Source organism: Hylobates moloch, unplaced genomic scaffold (genome assembly GCF_009828535.3).
Source record: "Hylobates moloch isolate HMO894 unplaced genomic scaffold, HMol_V3 SCAFFOLD_18, whole genome shotgun sequence".
Classification (NCBI taxonomy): domain Eukaryota; kingdom Metazoa; phylum Chordata; class Mammalia; order Primates; family Hylobatidae; genus Hylobates; species Hylobates moloch.
The window spans coordinates 68,630,102-68,647,336 of record NW_026652293.1 but is presented as its reverse complement, the minus strand read 5'-3'; the positions used below and the strand labels follow the sequence as shown (position 1 = coordinate 68,647,336).

General features: G+C 44.5%; 1 protein-coding gene across 1 annotated transcript in view; it reads left to right on the top strand.

Annotated features, from left to right (window-relative positions):
- NID1 (nidogen 1) overlaps window positions 1-17,235 on the top strand; it is an 88,342-nt gene that overhangs the window by 21,777 nt on the left and 49,330 nt on the right. Inside the window, exons 4-8 of the mRNA XM_032136852.2 lie at window positions 666-1,048; window positions 4,653-4,802; window positions 9,884-10,135; window positions 12,712-12,912; window positions 16,277-16,522. Of these exons, the coding sequence (XP_031992743.1) occupies window positions 666-1,048; window positions 4,653-4,802; window positions 9,884-10,135; window positions 12,712-12,912; window positions 16,277-16,522 (1,232 nt within the window). The remainder of the gene's footprint in view (window positions 1-665; window positions 1,049-4,652; window positions 4,803-9,883; window positions 10,136-12,711; window positions 12,913-16,276; window positions 16,523-17,235) is intronic.

The following is a 17,235-nucleotide window of genomic DNA, read 5'->3' as shown; positions in this document are numbered from 1 at the left end:
TGGTGATTGACTCAATCTCCAGCCCATCTCCCCTCCCTGGAGGCAGTGGGGAAAGCTGGACATTCCAACCCTCTAATCATGCCTTGGTCTTTCTGGCCACCAGCCCCCATCCTGAAACTGTCTAGGAGCTCCTAGCCATCAGTCGACTCATTAGCCTACAAAAGACACTCTTATCACTCCAGAAATTCCAAAGGCTGTAGGAGCTCTTGTTTCAGAATGTGAGGACAGAGACCAGATATGTATTTTTAATTGTATCATACCATGCCATGGAAAGAGATAGTGGACAGCATGAATGACTTCAGTCCTAAAGCCACTGTGAGTCCTATAAGCCACCGTAGCTCATAAGGTAGAGCACGTAACCAGCAATTAGGATGAGTCAGTTGAATTTTAAGTCCTGACCTGTCCCTGGAGCACACCTCTGGAATGGCTGGGACTGAGCTTGTGCTAGTATTGTGCCCATTTGGACACAGTCTCACCAGACAGCCCTCGACTGTCTTAGCCACATGACACTCAGACATGATGGCCAGTGCCCTTCCACTCTCCAGTCCTAGCTGCAGGTGATGGCTTGCAGACCAACACAGATCCCCAGGGCTCCGTCTGCTTGGGTAGTGGTGGCTGTTTGTGGGTTGCTGGCCTCTTTCTAAGAAGCCTGTCCTTCCTCCTAGGAGTAGTAACTCTGGGCAGCAGGGTGTCTGGGTGTTTGAGATTGGGAGTCCAGCCACTACCAATGGCGTGGTGCCTGCGGACGTGATCCTCGGAACCGAAGATGGGGCAGAGTATGATGATGAGGATGAAGATTATGACCTGGCGACGACTCGTCTGGGCCTGGAGGATGTGGGCACCACGCCCTTCTCCTACAAGGCTCTGAGAAGGGGAGGTGCTGACACGTACAGTGTGCCCAGCGTCCTCTCCCCACGCCGGGCAGCTACCGAAAGGCCCCTTGGACCTCCCACAGACAGAACCAGGTCTTTCCAGTTGGCAGTGGAGACTTTTCACCAGCAGCACCCTCAGGTCATAGATGTGGATGAAGTTGAGGAAACAGGAGTTGGTAAGACCATTTAAGTTGCAATTGGTAATGGTCTTGTGTGGGCTTCCAGACAGGCGTACTGCTGGGGAGATGTCAGTTGTGAGCATTCCATGGTGGTTTGTAAGGATAAGAGCTTGGGAAAGTAGAGGCTGAACTCTCACAGCCGTGGAGCCTTGGTGTTATACGCCCAGTGGCTTCAGAGATGCTCAGTGATCTTTTGGGATTAGGACCGTGGTTTTGGAGACTGTTGAGTGTGTCTTCTTTCAAGTTTCCTAGCATCCATTCTGTCTGTTTTAAAGAGAAAACGTCCATTAGAATTGTTTTGAAAGTCAGATTTTCTTGTGATTTCTCAGATCAGAAATGTATTCATCCACCTGAAAAAACATTTTAGAAGTTCTTTTGGCTGTCTATGAAGCTTATCTTTGACATTTATTTCCTCTTGGTTTTGGAATTAGAATTGTTGATTATTTTTCTTCCCAGGTCCCATCAGTTTCAGAGTTGGTTTGTGAAGATAAAAAACAAAACAAAACAAAAAAAACAATATAAGTAGATACTCTTTAAAAAAAAAAATAGGGCCGGGGTGGTGGCTCACACCTGTAATCCCAGCACTTTGGGAGGCCGAGGCAGGCGGATCACAAGCTCAAGAGATTGAGACCATCCTGGCGAACATGGTGAAACCCCATCTCTACTAAAAATACAAAAATTAGTGGGACGTGATGACACATGCCTGTAGTCCTAGCTACTCAGGAGGCTGAGGCAGGAGAATTGCTTGAACCTGGGAGGCAGAGGTTGCAGTGAGCTGAGATCATGCCACTGCACTCCAGCCTGGCAACAGAGTGAGTCTCTGTCTCGAAAAAAAAAAAAAGTTTTACAGTACATTTTCTGGTCAACTATGTTATATCAGATTTTTGCTACATTTTGAGGGAAAGTGGAACTCCTGGATGCTTTCATTTGTCTTATAAAAGATGTTCTGGCCAGGCACGGTGGCTCATGCCTGTAATCCCAGCACTTCGGGAGGCCAAGGCGGGTGTATCACCTGAGGTCAGGAGTTGGAGACCAGCCTGGACAACACGGTGAAATCCTGCCTCTACTAAAAATGCAAAACATTAGCCGGGCGTGGTGGTGGGCGTCTGTAATCCCAGCCAATCTGGAGGCTGAGGCCAGAGAATCGCTCGAACCTGGGAGGTGGAGGTTGCAGTGAGCCGAGATCGCACCATTGCACTCCAGCCTGGTTGACAAGAGCAAGACTCTGTCTCAAGAAAAAAAAAAAAAAAAAAAAAAAGATGTTCCAACTAAATTGTCCTCATTATTTTTTTTTTCACATTAGTTTGATACGGAATCCACTAAGACTCATATAAATGGGATAGTCCAAGCCTTTAGATAAGCTTATTGCGGCTGTCTGCTGCTTTTCTACTAAGGAATGATCATAAAACCCTTAGAAAAGTCTGGCCATTCCACACTGTTCACTCATTCTTATCGGCCCTTACTTGTTCTGATTTATCTCACAGTGGTAGCCATACACGCTTGTTCTCACGAGTATCCCAAACCGTGGACGAGATGGGGTGCTTACTGGCTGGCGTGCTCACTTACTTCTGAGGCACGGAAATGGACAAGCTGCCATTCAGTGGCAGGACAAGGACAGGGCTCATGTCTTAGGGTTCTCCTACTGCACCCTGGGTTCCTGGGGTGATGCTCACGTTGCTCAGCACATGCCACTCTGCCGTGGATTTTGGAGTCATCTCCCCCAGATGTGTTGGGTCTGTTTCCTTGCAGATGTTGGGTTTTGAGTCCCATCCTGTCTCCACCTTTCTAGGTATCTCTGAAATTCTCATTTAAGCCATCACATTTGAATGAGACCATATCCAGCCCAACAACTTGGGGCAGTGTATTACTTAAGACTGAAAAAAGCCTAGATTTGAATGCAGATTGTGTCTAAAACAGACACATTCCTGTCCCTCCACCCCAGCTATTTCCCTATGTTTATGAGAAAGGTCAGTCTTCTGTGGCCAGTAGTGCATTCCTGGTGTTATTTGAATAGTTCACATATACACAGGCCATAATGACCCCTGAGAGCTCTGCCCACAGCTGGAGTTTAAGTAATCAGTAGCATCACGTGTTCAGTTCAGGGCTCAAGTGTGCTCAGCTCCAAACGCTGTCTTTATAAAGCCAGAAATTCCCTTCTGAGTATGTAGGACTCATAGAGTCTACCTGGTTTTAAACTTTGATTTTCTCTTCACTAGTAACAGTCAATTACGAATGGGATCATTATCCCCTCTGAAAGTTTACCCCTCTTGTGCTTTTGAATTTCATTCCAAATTAATTTGCTCTGGATTATTAAATATAATGAGCTAGTTCATCATCCTAATAAAATGAACTTGGAATGTGGAAATTTAAAATAGGGAGACATTCTTTTTCTTTCTTGGGTCAAAGGCTTTTTAGCCCAGGTATGACTAGGGCATTATTTTTGTTCAGCTTTTGAGTAAAAGTGCTTCCAAATTATTCCTCAGGGAAAAGTGTACGTTGGGGTGGGGTGGGGGGTGATTTAAAATTAAAAAGAATATAAGCCAGGCACAATGGCACCCGCCTGCAGTCCCAGCTACTTGGGAGGCAGAGGAAGGAGGATAAAATATATGTACATATTTTAAGGTTGTTAAAATGGCAAATTTTATGTTATATATATCTTACCACAATAAAAAAGTAAAAAAATTATATCATATAATTATATGTAGTATATATTGCATTATATATTATTATATAACATATAAATATATTTTATCTGTTATAATGTAATATATTGTATTTATATAATGTAATACAATGTAAATATATATTATATATTTACATATATGTATATGTACATATTTACATATATATTTACATATATGTATATGTACATATTTGCATATATATTTAGATATATATGTTATATATTTATATTTAATATATATTACATATATGTAATATATTTATGTTATATATGACCTATATAACATAGGTAATATATATTATATATGTTTTTATGTATATATTTTTAAGAGTCCCCCCCAAACATGAAGTTCATTCTTCTCACTAGTTTAGATGGACACCATCCTAAGATTGCTATTGGATAGCACTAATCTAATATTGATGCCAAGTACACTAGATTCTAGCAGTTTTCAATAATTAATAATCACCTTGTGATTTCTCAACTCCTTTTAGACCTATTTGCCTCAGTGATGTGAGTTGGGGAACCACATTACTTTTTTTTTTTTTTCTTTTTGAGACAGGGTCTGGCTCTGTTGCCCAGGCTGGAGTGCAGTGGTGCAATCACGGCTCACTGCAGACCCAACCTCCTAGGCTCAAGCGATCCTCCCACCTCAGCCTCCTCCAATAGCTGGGACTACAGGTGCATGCTACCATACTCGGTTAATTTTTGTATTTTTTTGTGGAGATGGGGTTTCACCATGTTGCCCAGGCTCACGTAACTATTTAAGTGGCTACCTATAGGGGATTGTAATCACCTGCAGTGAGCCTAGTCCCTTGAATTGCCCATGCAGGTGTGAGTCGCTGGTGACTAGATGAGAGAGCCCACTGGGCTAGAGCTTCGTGAAATGCTTACAGGTGTGTAATTGTTTTCTTGGACCAGTTTTCAGCTATAACACGGATTCTCACCAGACGTGTGCCAACAACAGACACCAGTGCTCGGTGCATGCAGAGTGCAGGGACTACGCCACGGGCTTCTGCTGCAGCTGTGTCGCTGGCTATACGGGCAATGGCAGGCAATGTGTTGCAGAAGGTAATTTGCTTTTGTATGTTCATTTCATGCGGGAGAAGGAGGAGCGGAGTTTTTGTTTTGGTGCTCGTTTTCCATGTTGCTTTACCCACATCTCCGGAGGTGTGTAGAGTTTTTCTTATGGCAGCCATACGTGGTCTCTCCCTCATTTTTTCTCATATTCTCTACAGGCATCCCCCAGGAAGGCCCATTTTTCAAATATGGCAGTCTTTCTTTCCTGTGCTATTTCTCCATCTCAGGGGACAGTCACTGGGAGCCCATCTTCACAACTGTGTGGTGTGTGGCCACAAAGGCCATAGTGTTAAAATTACGCAGCCTGGACAAAGAATTGTTTATGCCCCTCACTTTCCTCCATGTCTTTGAAATCTCTTTCGTGTCTTTTTTTCTTAGAGTCTCTCTAATTTTATGTGGTGTTGCTGACAGACCTATCTTTTTTTTTTTTTTTTCTTGAGACAGAGTCTTACTCTGTCACCCAGGCTGGAGTGCAGTGGCGTGACCTTGGCTCACTGCAGCCTTCATCTCCCGGGTTCAAGTGATTCTCCTGCCTCAGCCTCCGAGTAGCTGGAATTATAGGTGTGCACCACCAAACCCAGCTAATTTTTGTATTTTTCGTAGAGATGGGGTTTCTCCATGTTGGCCAGACTGGTCTTGAACTCCTGACCTCAAATAATCTGCCTGCCTCAGCCTCCCAAAATGTTGGGATTACAGGCGTGAGCCACCACGCCCGGCCAGACCTATCTTAATGGTTGTTAAGCCCCAGCAGGGCCACAGAAGGCTGGCTTAGACCAAAGTCTGTGGCAGGTAAAGTTTATTCCATCATCCTCTCCCTCCTGTCTCTCTTTCCTGGTGCTCCTGAAGTCATAGCGTGGTTACGATTGAGCATCAGAGATGCACCATGGTTAATGCTGGGGTGCCAATCCCATTGTGTGGCCAGATGGATTCGGCTACGGGCCAGTGTCCATTCTAAACTCTGCCCTCAAAAGGATCAACTGGTTTGGATGCTTGCAGATGGTCAGGAGAATCCTTTCTGTGCAAATCCGGGGGTCCTGGTAACGTTCACTCAGTTGCACTGTCTGGGAGGCTGGAGTTTGTTTTAATTCCAGAATTAACACAAAAATGGCAAAACCCCACCATGTTAAACATTCCTCCCTTCAGATGCGGTCTTAGTCACTTTTCTGATGCTTCTAACAGAATACCTGAAACTGAGTAATTTATAAAGAAAAAAAATTTATTTCTTACAGTGATGGAGGCTGAGAAATCCAACATCAGGGAACCACATTTGGTGATGGCCTTGTTTCTGGTGGGGGCTCTCTGCAGGGGTGGTACAGGGGGCTGAGCATCCTAGCTCAGGTCTCCCTTCCTCTTCCTCTAAAGCCATCAGTCCCATTCCGGTGATAACCCATTCATCCATTAATCCATGACTGGATTAATTCATTCTTCAGGGCAGAGCCCTCATGATCCAATCAGCTCTGAAGGGCTCCATTTCTAAATGCTATCACATTGGGGATTAAGTTTCAATATGAATTTTGGAGGGGACATTCAAGCCATAGCAGATGCCAACAAATTATCTCACTTGTCATGGGTCATTTTCCTTGTGTGTTTAATGTGGAACTTCAATTGCTTTGCAAAATTTGACTAAATAAAAGTCAACTGGCAGAATGGTTTCTGCTTTTCAGACCCCCCTATCTGCCATAGTTACAGTTAAATTTGTTATCATTTTAAGTTGCTAAAAACAAAAAAATCATTTCCTTCTGTGTCCCCATTAGATAAAGTGAGGTTTAAAAAAATACTACCTTCAGCAATGGAAGAAAATTGAGTATGCTTTACTTATTAATTTTAGGGGATGTTTTTAACTTCTAAACTGTTTTTGATTTTCTTCTAAATCCCATCACCCCAGGGGTGGTGTGCCTTTGCTTCTTTGTTTCAGGCTTGGCTTTTGTATCTTCTCCACCCCAGGAGAAGCTTCCAAAATCCACAATAAAAGCTTATTCTTAAAGAGCAACCTCTTAGCCTTTTCTACCCCAAATATCAGAGCTTGAAATGCTGAACAGTTTGTGTTTGGCAGCCAGCTCAGATATGACAAACTGTTCAGCCACATATTTTGACATTATATACACACCCTGGAATAGATTTGTGGTTTAAATATTTGTTGGATTCTTGCTACTTAAAAAAAAATGTTTCTAGCTCAAAGTTTGGTGGAAACATTTTTGTTTGGTTTCTTAACTTGGCTTTCTTGCCTGTTTTCCTGATTGTTCTTGGGATACCTTTTTGCACTGTTGGCCAGCTAACTTCACAGTGTTCCCCAGAGTAATGACACAACATGCGTGCAGAATGACTCTGTTGGATATGCCCTGGCTGATCAGAGAATGTGTTGAGCCATTTGGGCATATGGAACCCAACGAAAGGTCATCAGAACGCAGCTGGTCCCCAGGTGCCAGCCCCTGCCTAGGGCTATTCAACAACATTCACTGAGAACTTACTACATAAAGAAAACCCTGCCGAGAACCTGTGAGGGGCTGGTGTGAAAGTCCTGACCCTGTGATGATCATAATCTAGGAACAGAAATAAGATATGTACAATCAATAACTGAAAATAATACCACATCAAACCTAAACAATGCAACGTAACTTTTGTTTTCCCTCTTCCTTCAGTTTTTGTTTTTCTGAGATATAATTCACATATCTTTTTAAAGTATACGATTTGGTGGGTTTTAATATATTCACAAAGTTGTCCAACTATTACCTCTATCTAATTCTAGAACATTTTCATCACCCCCAAAAGAAACCCGTATCCATTAGTAGTCACTCTTGATTTCTCAAAATGCCCCCAGCCCCTGTCAAGCCCTCATCTACCTTCTATCTTTATAAGTGTTCCTATTCCGGATGTTTCATACATATAGAATCACACAATACGTGACCTTTTATGTCTGACTTCTTTCCCTTAGCATGATGATTTCAAGGTTCATGCCTGTTTTAGCCCATATCAGTATTTCATGCCTTTTTCTTTTTCTTTTCTTTCTTTCTTTTTTTTTTTTTTTGAGACGGAGTCTCGCTCTATCGCCCAGGCTGGAGTGCAGTGGCGCAATCTCGGCTCACTGCAAGCTCCACCTTCCGGGTTCACGCCATTCTCCTGCCTCAGCCTCTCCGAGTAGCTGGGACTACAGGCGCCCGCCACCACGCCCGGCTAATTTTTTTGTATTTTTAGTAGAGACAGAGTTTCACCGTGGTCTCGATCTCCTGACCTCGTGATCCGCCCGCCTCGGCCTCCCAAAGTGCTGGGATTACAAGCGTGAGCCACCGCGCCCGGCCTTTTTCTTTTCTTTCTTTCTTTCTTTTTTTTTTTTGAGATGGAGTTTCGCCTTATTGCCCAAGCTGGAGTGCAATAGTGCAATCTCAGCTCACTGCAACCTCTGCCTGCTGTGTTCAAGCGATTCTCCTGCTTCAGCCTCCTGAGTAGCAGGATTATAGATGCCCGCTGCCATGCCTAGCTAATTTTTTGTATTTTTAGTAGAGACGGGGTTTCATCATGTTGGCCAGGCTGGTCTCGAATTCCTGACCTCAGATGATCCACCTGCCTTGACCTCCCAAAGTGCTGGGATTACAGGCATGAGCCATTGGGCCCAGCCAATACCTTAATGAATGGAGCTACCGTATTTTGTTTATCCATTCATCAGTTAATGGACATTTGGGTTGTTTCCCTTTTGGCTGTGGTGAGTCATGCTGCTAAGAACATTTGTGTTCACATTTTTGTGTGGACATACATGCTCCTTTCTCCTGGCTGTATACCTATGAATTAGAATTTCTGGGCCATACAGTAACCTTCAATGTTCTTATTCGAATACAACAAAGAGCAATTTAATTTCTTTAGTTCTTATTTTTTTCCCTGTTTAAACAATAATAAATATATGCAAGTTATAAATACTCAAAAATTATAAAAATTTATAGTATAGGAAATGAACGTTCACCACGTTTGCCCTGAGTTAACCACTGTAAGTAGTTTTCCCCCAGGTATATGCCAACATTTATTATGAATGTAATTTTTTAAGCAAAAATGGTATCCCAGATCAATTTATTGTCAAGGTATTAAGGAGGCTTTTAAATTTGTCATAGTAGGTCTCAATTCCATTGTTTCCAATTGTCTAAAGGGAACAATCAGCACCAAACATGCCAAGCTGGTTCTGGTTCAGAGGGCATGCCTGTGTAGCCTGGGCGGTGACTCTGTACTTGTCTGTGTGGCTTGTGTTGGCTGAGGCTCCAAGATTCAGACTGTCAGTGCTAACGCTGGGTGGTGGGACTGTATATGAGCCCGTGGTGTTCACTAAAGTGTGTTATAGATCAGGCAGGCAAATGTCTATTCTCCCAGGGCCATTCAGGTTAGCCTTGCTGTCCCAGTGAAATGAGCAATTCCACACTCCTTTTACTCTCTCTCTCTCTCTTTTTTTTTTTTTTTTGAGATGGAGTCTCGCTCTGTCACCCAGGCTGGAGTACGGTGGCACGATCTCAGCTCACTGCAACCTTAGCCTCCCGGGTTCAAGCGATTCTCCCACTTCAGCCTCCTGAGTAGCTGAGACTACACCCACCATCATGCCCAGCTAATTTTTGTATTTTTAGTAGAGACAGCGTTTCACCATATTGGCCAGGCTGGTCCTGGACTCCTGACCTCAGGTGATCCGCCTGCCTCGGCCTCCCGAAGTGCTGGGATTACAGGCATGAGCCATCATGCCCAGCCTCCTTTTACTCTCAGATGTGATCAAGTCTATGATCCCCTTAGTTCTAGATCACCCTGAAATTCTATTTTTTACTCCTGCAGTTCCTCAGTGGCTCTCTGCGGAGCCACCTTTTGTGCTGTCCATTTTCAGTCGCAGGAAGAGCGGCAGGGGCACTGGGATTTGGAAGGCTCGCAGCATACAGTTGTGGGTAGTCTCAGGAAGAACAACTACTTTTGCTTATCCAAAGCCATTTACCCCAGTGCTGTTTCTTTTCTTTGCTTTCTTCACCAGTAGGTACAGGTCCTACATATTACTCATCTTTGAAAGGCTGGCTTAGAAGTGATCTCTGTATTCTTTCTTTGTTTTCTTGCTTCAGGTTCCCCCCAGCGAGTCAACGGCAAGGTGAAAGGAAGAATCTTTGTGGGGAGCAGCCAGACCCCCATTGTCTTTGAGAACACTGACCTCCACTCTTACGTAGTAATGAATCACGGGCGCTCCTACACAGCCATCAGCACCATTCCCGAGACCGTTGGATATTCTCTGCTTCCGCTGGCCCCAGTTGGAGGCATCATTGGATGGATGTTTGCAGTGGAGCAGGACGGATTCAAGAATGGGTTCAGCATCACCGGTAATTTATATCCGACATTAAAATTAATGGGTCACACAGTAGTGCCTAGGGGGAGGCCTGGGGATGGATGGAAGGAGAACTCTGAGTCTGCAGACAACTTAGAAGCATGTTGTTGCTCCTTTTTGTCTGTAGACAGGGCATCCTGTAGCTCTGTCTTGGAAATAAGATGATGAGGTAAAATGAACATGTAATATTATCATTAATATATAGCAACTGAGACTGCCTAGAATTGGGTTTTGATTGAGGAGCAATTTCATGGTGGAGATTTAGGTGTTTCTGGCAGAACAAGTGGTATCAGCTCGTAGAACCTCACAACTTCACAGTTTGCCTCATTCTATCAAGCCTGCCTCTGAATTCCAAAGCAACCTGAAACTGATCTTTGATATTTCCTCAGGATTTGCTCAGAGAGAAGGAACCTGCCATTTCTAGCTAGTTAATTAAGCTGCATAAACATAATCCTCAGAAGTCTTAGGAAGCCCAGATATCCTTGGAGTTTTTTAGAGACTGTGCCCTATCGAGGAAGGTTCAGTCTTTATTGGACGCGTGGGCAGATGGCTTGAGGGATGTCTCCTTGGCGTTGTGGTGACCTTCCCCTTGCTCTGCCAAGACCAGCCCAACCTTTGCGTGCTGGAGACCCATTCCCAGGAACAGCTGGGTTGGAGGAGTCTGTGTCCTTCATCGCTGGTCACTTCCAGGACCTGGAGCTTGTTGTGCTGGGGCACAGGTACTTAGCCACTGCCTCCGACGACCTAGACCTGCCTTCTCTCCCACTGCCTGAGCCAACCTCCAGGCTTTATTAGAGGAAACACTGCTGGAAGCAAGGTCTCCATCCAGGCTACACGCTGTTGACCCCTCCAAAAGTCATGGCATATAAATACATAAAGTGTGGCCATCTTAAGAAAGGAGAGGCTATGTGTTAGGAAAGGAGCGAGGCCGGGTGCGGTGGCTCACGCCTGTAATCCCAGCACTTTGGGAGGCTGAGGCGCGTGGATCACAAGGTCAGGGGATTGAGATCATCCCGGCTAACACAGTGAAATCCCGTCTCTATGAAAAATACAAAAATTAGCCAGGCGTGGTGGCGGGCACCTGCAGTCCCAGCTACTCGGGAGGCTGAGGCAGGAGAATGGCGTGAACCCAGGAGGCGGAGGTTGCAGTGAGCCGAGATCGTGCCCCTGCACTCCAGCCTGGGCGACAGAGTGAGACTCAATCTCAAAAAAAAAAAAAAAAGATTGAACTGCTCAAAAGATTTGCTACTTTTTGGCCTAATGTTTTTTCTCCCTAGTCCACAGGCATATATATTCTGAGTGTTATAACCATATTGATGCTCTCATGCAAACCAGATGCCCTTTTCTTTGCAAATATCATTGAGCTGCAGTCAAACTCACAGACCCTACTCCTTCCCTGCACAGCTTTTCACAGTTTTTTTTTTATGAGTTAATTTATATTGGTGCTATTTTGTAATATACATGGACTTCAGCTGGGCTGAGGGAGAGGAAGTCTTTTAAACTCCCGACAGCAGCAAATCTCTTTACTACAATGATCCTTCTGAATTTCTCCTGGTCCTGTGTTATCAGTGAGATACTTGCCTGGGACTGGTTTAACTATAAAGCTGAGGTTGTCAAACTTTTTCGGCAAAGGGCCAGATAGTAAATATTTTAAGCTATGCCTAATTATTTTAGGCCATATGGCCTCTGTTGCAACAGCTCAACTCTGCCATTGTAGAGTGAAAAGCAACCACAGACAATATATAAATGAATGAGCGTGGCTGTGTTCCAATACAACTTTTTGACTAGGCACTGAAATTTAAATTGTATATAATTTTCACATACCATGAAATACTGTTCTTTTGATTTTTTTTTTAACCATTAAAAAATGTAAAGACCTTTCTGAGCTCAAGGGTTGTAGAAAAATAGGCAGCTGGCAAGATTTAGCCCTGAGGCCATAGTTTGTCCACCCCTGCTGTCACGGGGCAGGTCACTGTGGAAAAGGGAGAAGTACTTTTCTTGCCTGTCTGGGTCTGCCGCCTTGCACAGACCAAGAGGAGTTCCGAAGCCGTCATGGTAGCAGGTGATCCTAGGGTGGTTTCTGGTACTGGGAATGGTCTGCCATGAGCAACTCACCCATCCAACTGGGACGTAGCTATTTCGATATTCATCACCGTAACTGGCATTATGGAGCACTTGACAATTTGTAGAACATAGATTGCATCCTTTTTTTAATCATCAGGAAATGGAGGTTCACAGGAGTTAAGTAGGTTACTCAAGTTCACCCAGTCAGAGCCTAGCACAGCTGGGAGTCAAACCCCTGTCCTCCGCTATTTCCAGCACAACCCTTGAGCCAACCCAACAGATGCTGGGCTGTGGCTAGGAAGCCTCTTCTCTCCCCTGTGTGTGGCTCATTTGGGCCACAGGGATGTCTGAGCTCTGTCTTCAGTGTCACCAGCTCTATGTTCTACCAGCCAAACCAAAGCACCCGCAGAAGGGTTCGCACCAACCCCGCTCCACACCGTAAGCCTGGGGTGGGCAGAAGGGCGCGCTCCCCAGTCAGCAAAGTAACAGTCTCATCTTGTTTTTCAGGGGGTGAGTTCACTCGCCAGGCTGAGGTGACCTTCGTGGGGCACCCGGGCAATCTGGTCATTAAGCAGCGGTTCAGCGGCATCGATGAGCACGGGCACCTGACCATCGACACGGAGCTGGAGGGCCGCGTGCCGCAGATTCCGTTCGGCTCCTCCGTGCACATTGAGCCCTACACGGAGCTGTACCACTACTCCACCTCGGGTGAGCCCCGGACCGGCCACTAGCCTCGTGCTCTTGACCCACCACGGCAGCCATGAACTGGGGCTGTCTCTGGGATCTGGAGAGGGGAATACACCGGGCCTTACAGTCACCTTCCTCTCAGTTATAGACATAGGACGCACTACTCCTTGTAGAGAATTTTGTGCAAAAAAGACAATATGCATGAGTTAGAGTTGTAAAACCTGGACATAATTATTATGACATTTAAGTGTATTTCCTTTCAGCTTTTTCTCCAGCATCTATCTATTTACATGTATATGAAATATCTCAATATATAATTTCATGATAAACTAATATAATTTTATTATACATCTATTTGTACCTTTTTTTGTTTTTTTGAGACAGGGTTTCACTCCTGTTACCCAGGCTGGAGTTCAGTGGTGCGATCTCAGCTCACGACACCCTCTGCCTCCTGGGCTCGAGCAATCCTCCTGCCTCAGCTTCCCTAGTAGCTGGGCCTACAGGCACATGCCACCACACCTGGCTAATTTTTGTAGTTTTAGTAGAGATGGGCTTTCACTATGTTGGCCAGGCTGGTCTGGAACTCCTGACCTCAAGTGATCTGCCTGGCTCAGCCTCCCTAAGTGCTGGGATTACAGGTGTGAGCAACTGCGCCCGGCCACATCTATATGTACTATTAAAAACTACATTTATTCCCCATTTGGTGCCTGGTTTTAAATAATTTCAAACTTAACGTGAAAACTGAAAATAGCCCAAAAAATGTTCACATACTATTTATCTAGCTTCACCAATTGTTAACATTTTGCCACATTGACTTTACCATTCTCTCTCTCTCTCTCTGTCTCTCCATATGTATATATGTATACCGACCATTTGAGAATAAGTTGTATATATCATGATAGATCATTCTTTAAACACTTCATTTGTTTTTCCTAAGAACAAGGACATTCTTTTACAAGGCCACAGTACAGTTATCAAAATTGAGAAATTTAACGTGGATACACAGTGATATGTATAGTTTTTGTCGTTGTTGTTTGTTTTGAGACAAACTCTCACACTGTTGCCCAAGCTGGAGGGCAGTGGCGCGGTCTCAGCTCACTGCAGCCTCAATCTCCTGGGCTCAAGTGAGCCTCCCACCTCAGCGTCCTGAGTAGCTGTGACTACAGGCATACTACCATGCCTGGCTAACTTTTAAGTTTTTGTACAGATGGGGTTTTGCCATGTTATCCAGGCTTATAGTTTTTATTTAAATAAAATTGCAATCATACCACATTGTTATATCTTCACCTTTACAGTTAATGTCAAATCATGAATGTTTACTAGTCTCATTAAGCAGTCTTTCAAAACACTTTTTAAGGATCTGTATGATTCTACTGGATGGCTATTAATTCAAACCATTCTTCTACTTTCTAAAGCTTGGGTTGCTTCCATTTTCCCCTCTTATTATGAGTTGAAATGATTGTCTTAATCATAAATCTTGGCCAAATTTCTGATTCTTTTCTAAGACTCAATTCCTAGAAATAGAAGTGCTGAGTCAAACAATAGGAATTTTTTATTTTTTTAATTTAATTTAATTTAATTTAATTTTTGAGACGGTGTCTTGCTCATGTAGACACCCACTGAATAATATTCATGAACGTGAACTCATATGTGGGTCATTAAACCCCAGGTTAAGAACCCCTTTGGGTTTTTTTTTTTTGGTTGTTGTTGCTTTGAGACGGGGTCTTGCTCTGTCACCCAGGCTGTGATGCAGCAGTGTGATCTCAGCTCACTGAAACCTCTGCTTCCCAGGTTCAAGTGATTCTTCTGCCTCCACCTCTGAAATAGCTGGGATTATAGGCGCCCACCACCAGGCATGGCTAACTTTTGTATTTTTAGTAGAGACAGGGTTTCTCCATGTTGCCCAGGCTGGTCTCTAACTCCTGACCTCCAGTCATCCTCCCGCCTCGGCCTCCCAAAGTGCTGTGATTACAGGCATGAGCCATCGTGCCTGGCCACCTTTTTAAAGGCTCTCATTAAATTGCTGTTCAGAAAGGTTGAAGCAATTACTGGAGTTTTGTGGCTTGGTTTAGTTCTCCTGGGGAGCTGGGAGACAGTGAAGAAGAGGAGGAATGAGCAACAGGACCACAGTTGCAGCCAGCTTGAGGCTGAATGGCCTTTCTGGCATGTGGGAGCTGGACAGGAGGCAGCTTACACTGATCTTTTATTTATCCTCTGGCTTTTATGCTTCTATTATGGAGCAAACTGCAGCAGAGCACAAAGATATAAAGAGTCTTTTATCCTTTTTTTTAAAAAAAACAGGAAGTTGAGGGTTTTGTCGTATGGGCCATAGCAGGCCCTCTTCTGAGTGGGGAGGAATGTCCCTCCTCTCCTCTGTTCAGGCTTGCTCACGGTGCTTTAGTAATTTTTCCAAACCTGGCTACTGAAACTCATTTAATATCTCATTTTTTTGGTATTGCAGAATGGCTTGGTCTAGACCGGTATGTAGAAATCACCATTTATTGGCCGGATGTAGTGCCTCACGCCTGTAATCCCAGCACTTTGGGAGGCCAAGGCAGGCAGATCACTTGAGGTCAGGAGTTCAAGACCAGCCTGGCCAACATGGTGAAACCCCATCTCTACTTAAAATTCAAAAAAATGAGCTGAGCGTGATAGCACATTCCTGTAGTCCCAGCTACTCGGGAGGTTGAGGTGAGAGAATTGCTTGAACCCAGGGGACGGAGGTTGCAGTGAGCCATGATCGTGCCATTGCACTCCAGCCTGGGTGACAAGGTGAGACCCTGTGTCAAAAAAAAAAAGAAAAAGAAAAAGAAATCACCATTTATTGAATCGTAATTGAGATAACCTATATAAAGCAGTTAGCACGTTGTGACAGAGTAAATGGTAGTTTATCTTACTATTAGTCTGCTTGATTCCAGAAACTGTACATACATTACCTGGTCTGATCCTCACCTTGACCCATTTTGTATGAGAAACTGAGACCAAAGATGTTGAGTCATCAGCCAGTGGCCATACAGCTTGTAAGTGGTACTAAGTGTGAATTCAGGGGCGTCTCTCTCCAAGTGTGTGTCCTCTGCACCTGACCTTCATCTCTAGTTCTGGGAGTCTTCAAAACTTACAGAGAACCACTTGATGAGAAAAGCAACAAATTTACATAATACGAATAATACCAATGATCATATGGGAAATCCAGGTATTTCACAGAATGAGTCTCAATACAAACAAATGGTCTTATTTAGGCTGTTCTGTCTGATCTGTCATCTGGTAGCCTTATGGGCAGGGAATGCCACTGGTGCCTTTAAAGCCCTTGATTCAGCTTCTTGCATCCTTAACCATCTTCCGTTTTTCTCCCTGCCTTGTCCTCTCCATCCTTCCCACTCTGCAGTGATCACTTCCTCCTCCACCCGGGAGTACACAGTGACTGAGCCCGAGCGAGATGGGGCATCTCCTTCACGCATCTACACTTACCAGTGGCGCCAGACCATCACCTTCCAGGAATGCATCCATGATGACTCCCGGCCAGCCCTGCCCAGCACCCAGCAGCTCTCGGTGGACAGCGTGTTCGTCCTGTACAACCAGGAGGAGAGGATCTTGCGCTATGCTCTCAGCAACTCCATCGGGCCTGTGAGGGGTAAGGGGACACAGCTCATGCTGGGCACAGGTGCTCATGCATTTTTAAAACCCCACTCTTTGACATTGTTTTTGGTCTCTTACTCTCAGTCTATAGAAGAAAATTATGCTAAAGTATCTTCTGGCAGGAAAAAAAGCATGTCTTGTTATTTTTGATTTTTGGAAAAGCTGCCTGTCTGTTCTTCTAACCAAAGGCCTATTCACGATTCTATTTAGAGTAAAGTGCAGAATGCTAACCTGTTGAGGTGCCTTACAGAGTGGGCCCTCTTAAGGCTACTGCTGGTGTTGGCAGGGCTTTTAAAACCCTTTAATATTCAACCTTGAAAGAAATTGTAGGCCAGGTGCAGTGGCTCACGCCTGTAATCCCAGCACTTTGGGAGGCTGAGGCGGGTGGATCACTTGAGGTCAGGAGTTTGAGACCAGCCTGGTCAACCTGGTGAAACCCCGTATCTACTAAAAATACAAAAATTAGCCAGGCATGATGGCACGTGCCTGTAATCCCAGCTACTACTTGGGAGACTGAGGCAAGAGAATCGCTTCAACCCAGGAGGCAGAGGTTGCGGTCAGCTGAGATCGTGCCACTGCACTCCAGCCTGGGTGACATAGTGAGACTCTGTCTCAAAAAAAAAAAAAAAAAGAGAAAGAAAGACAGAGAGAGAGAAAGAGAAAGAAAGAAAGAAAGAAAGAAAGAAAGAAAGAAAGAAAGAAAGAAAG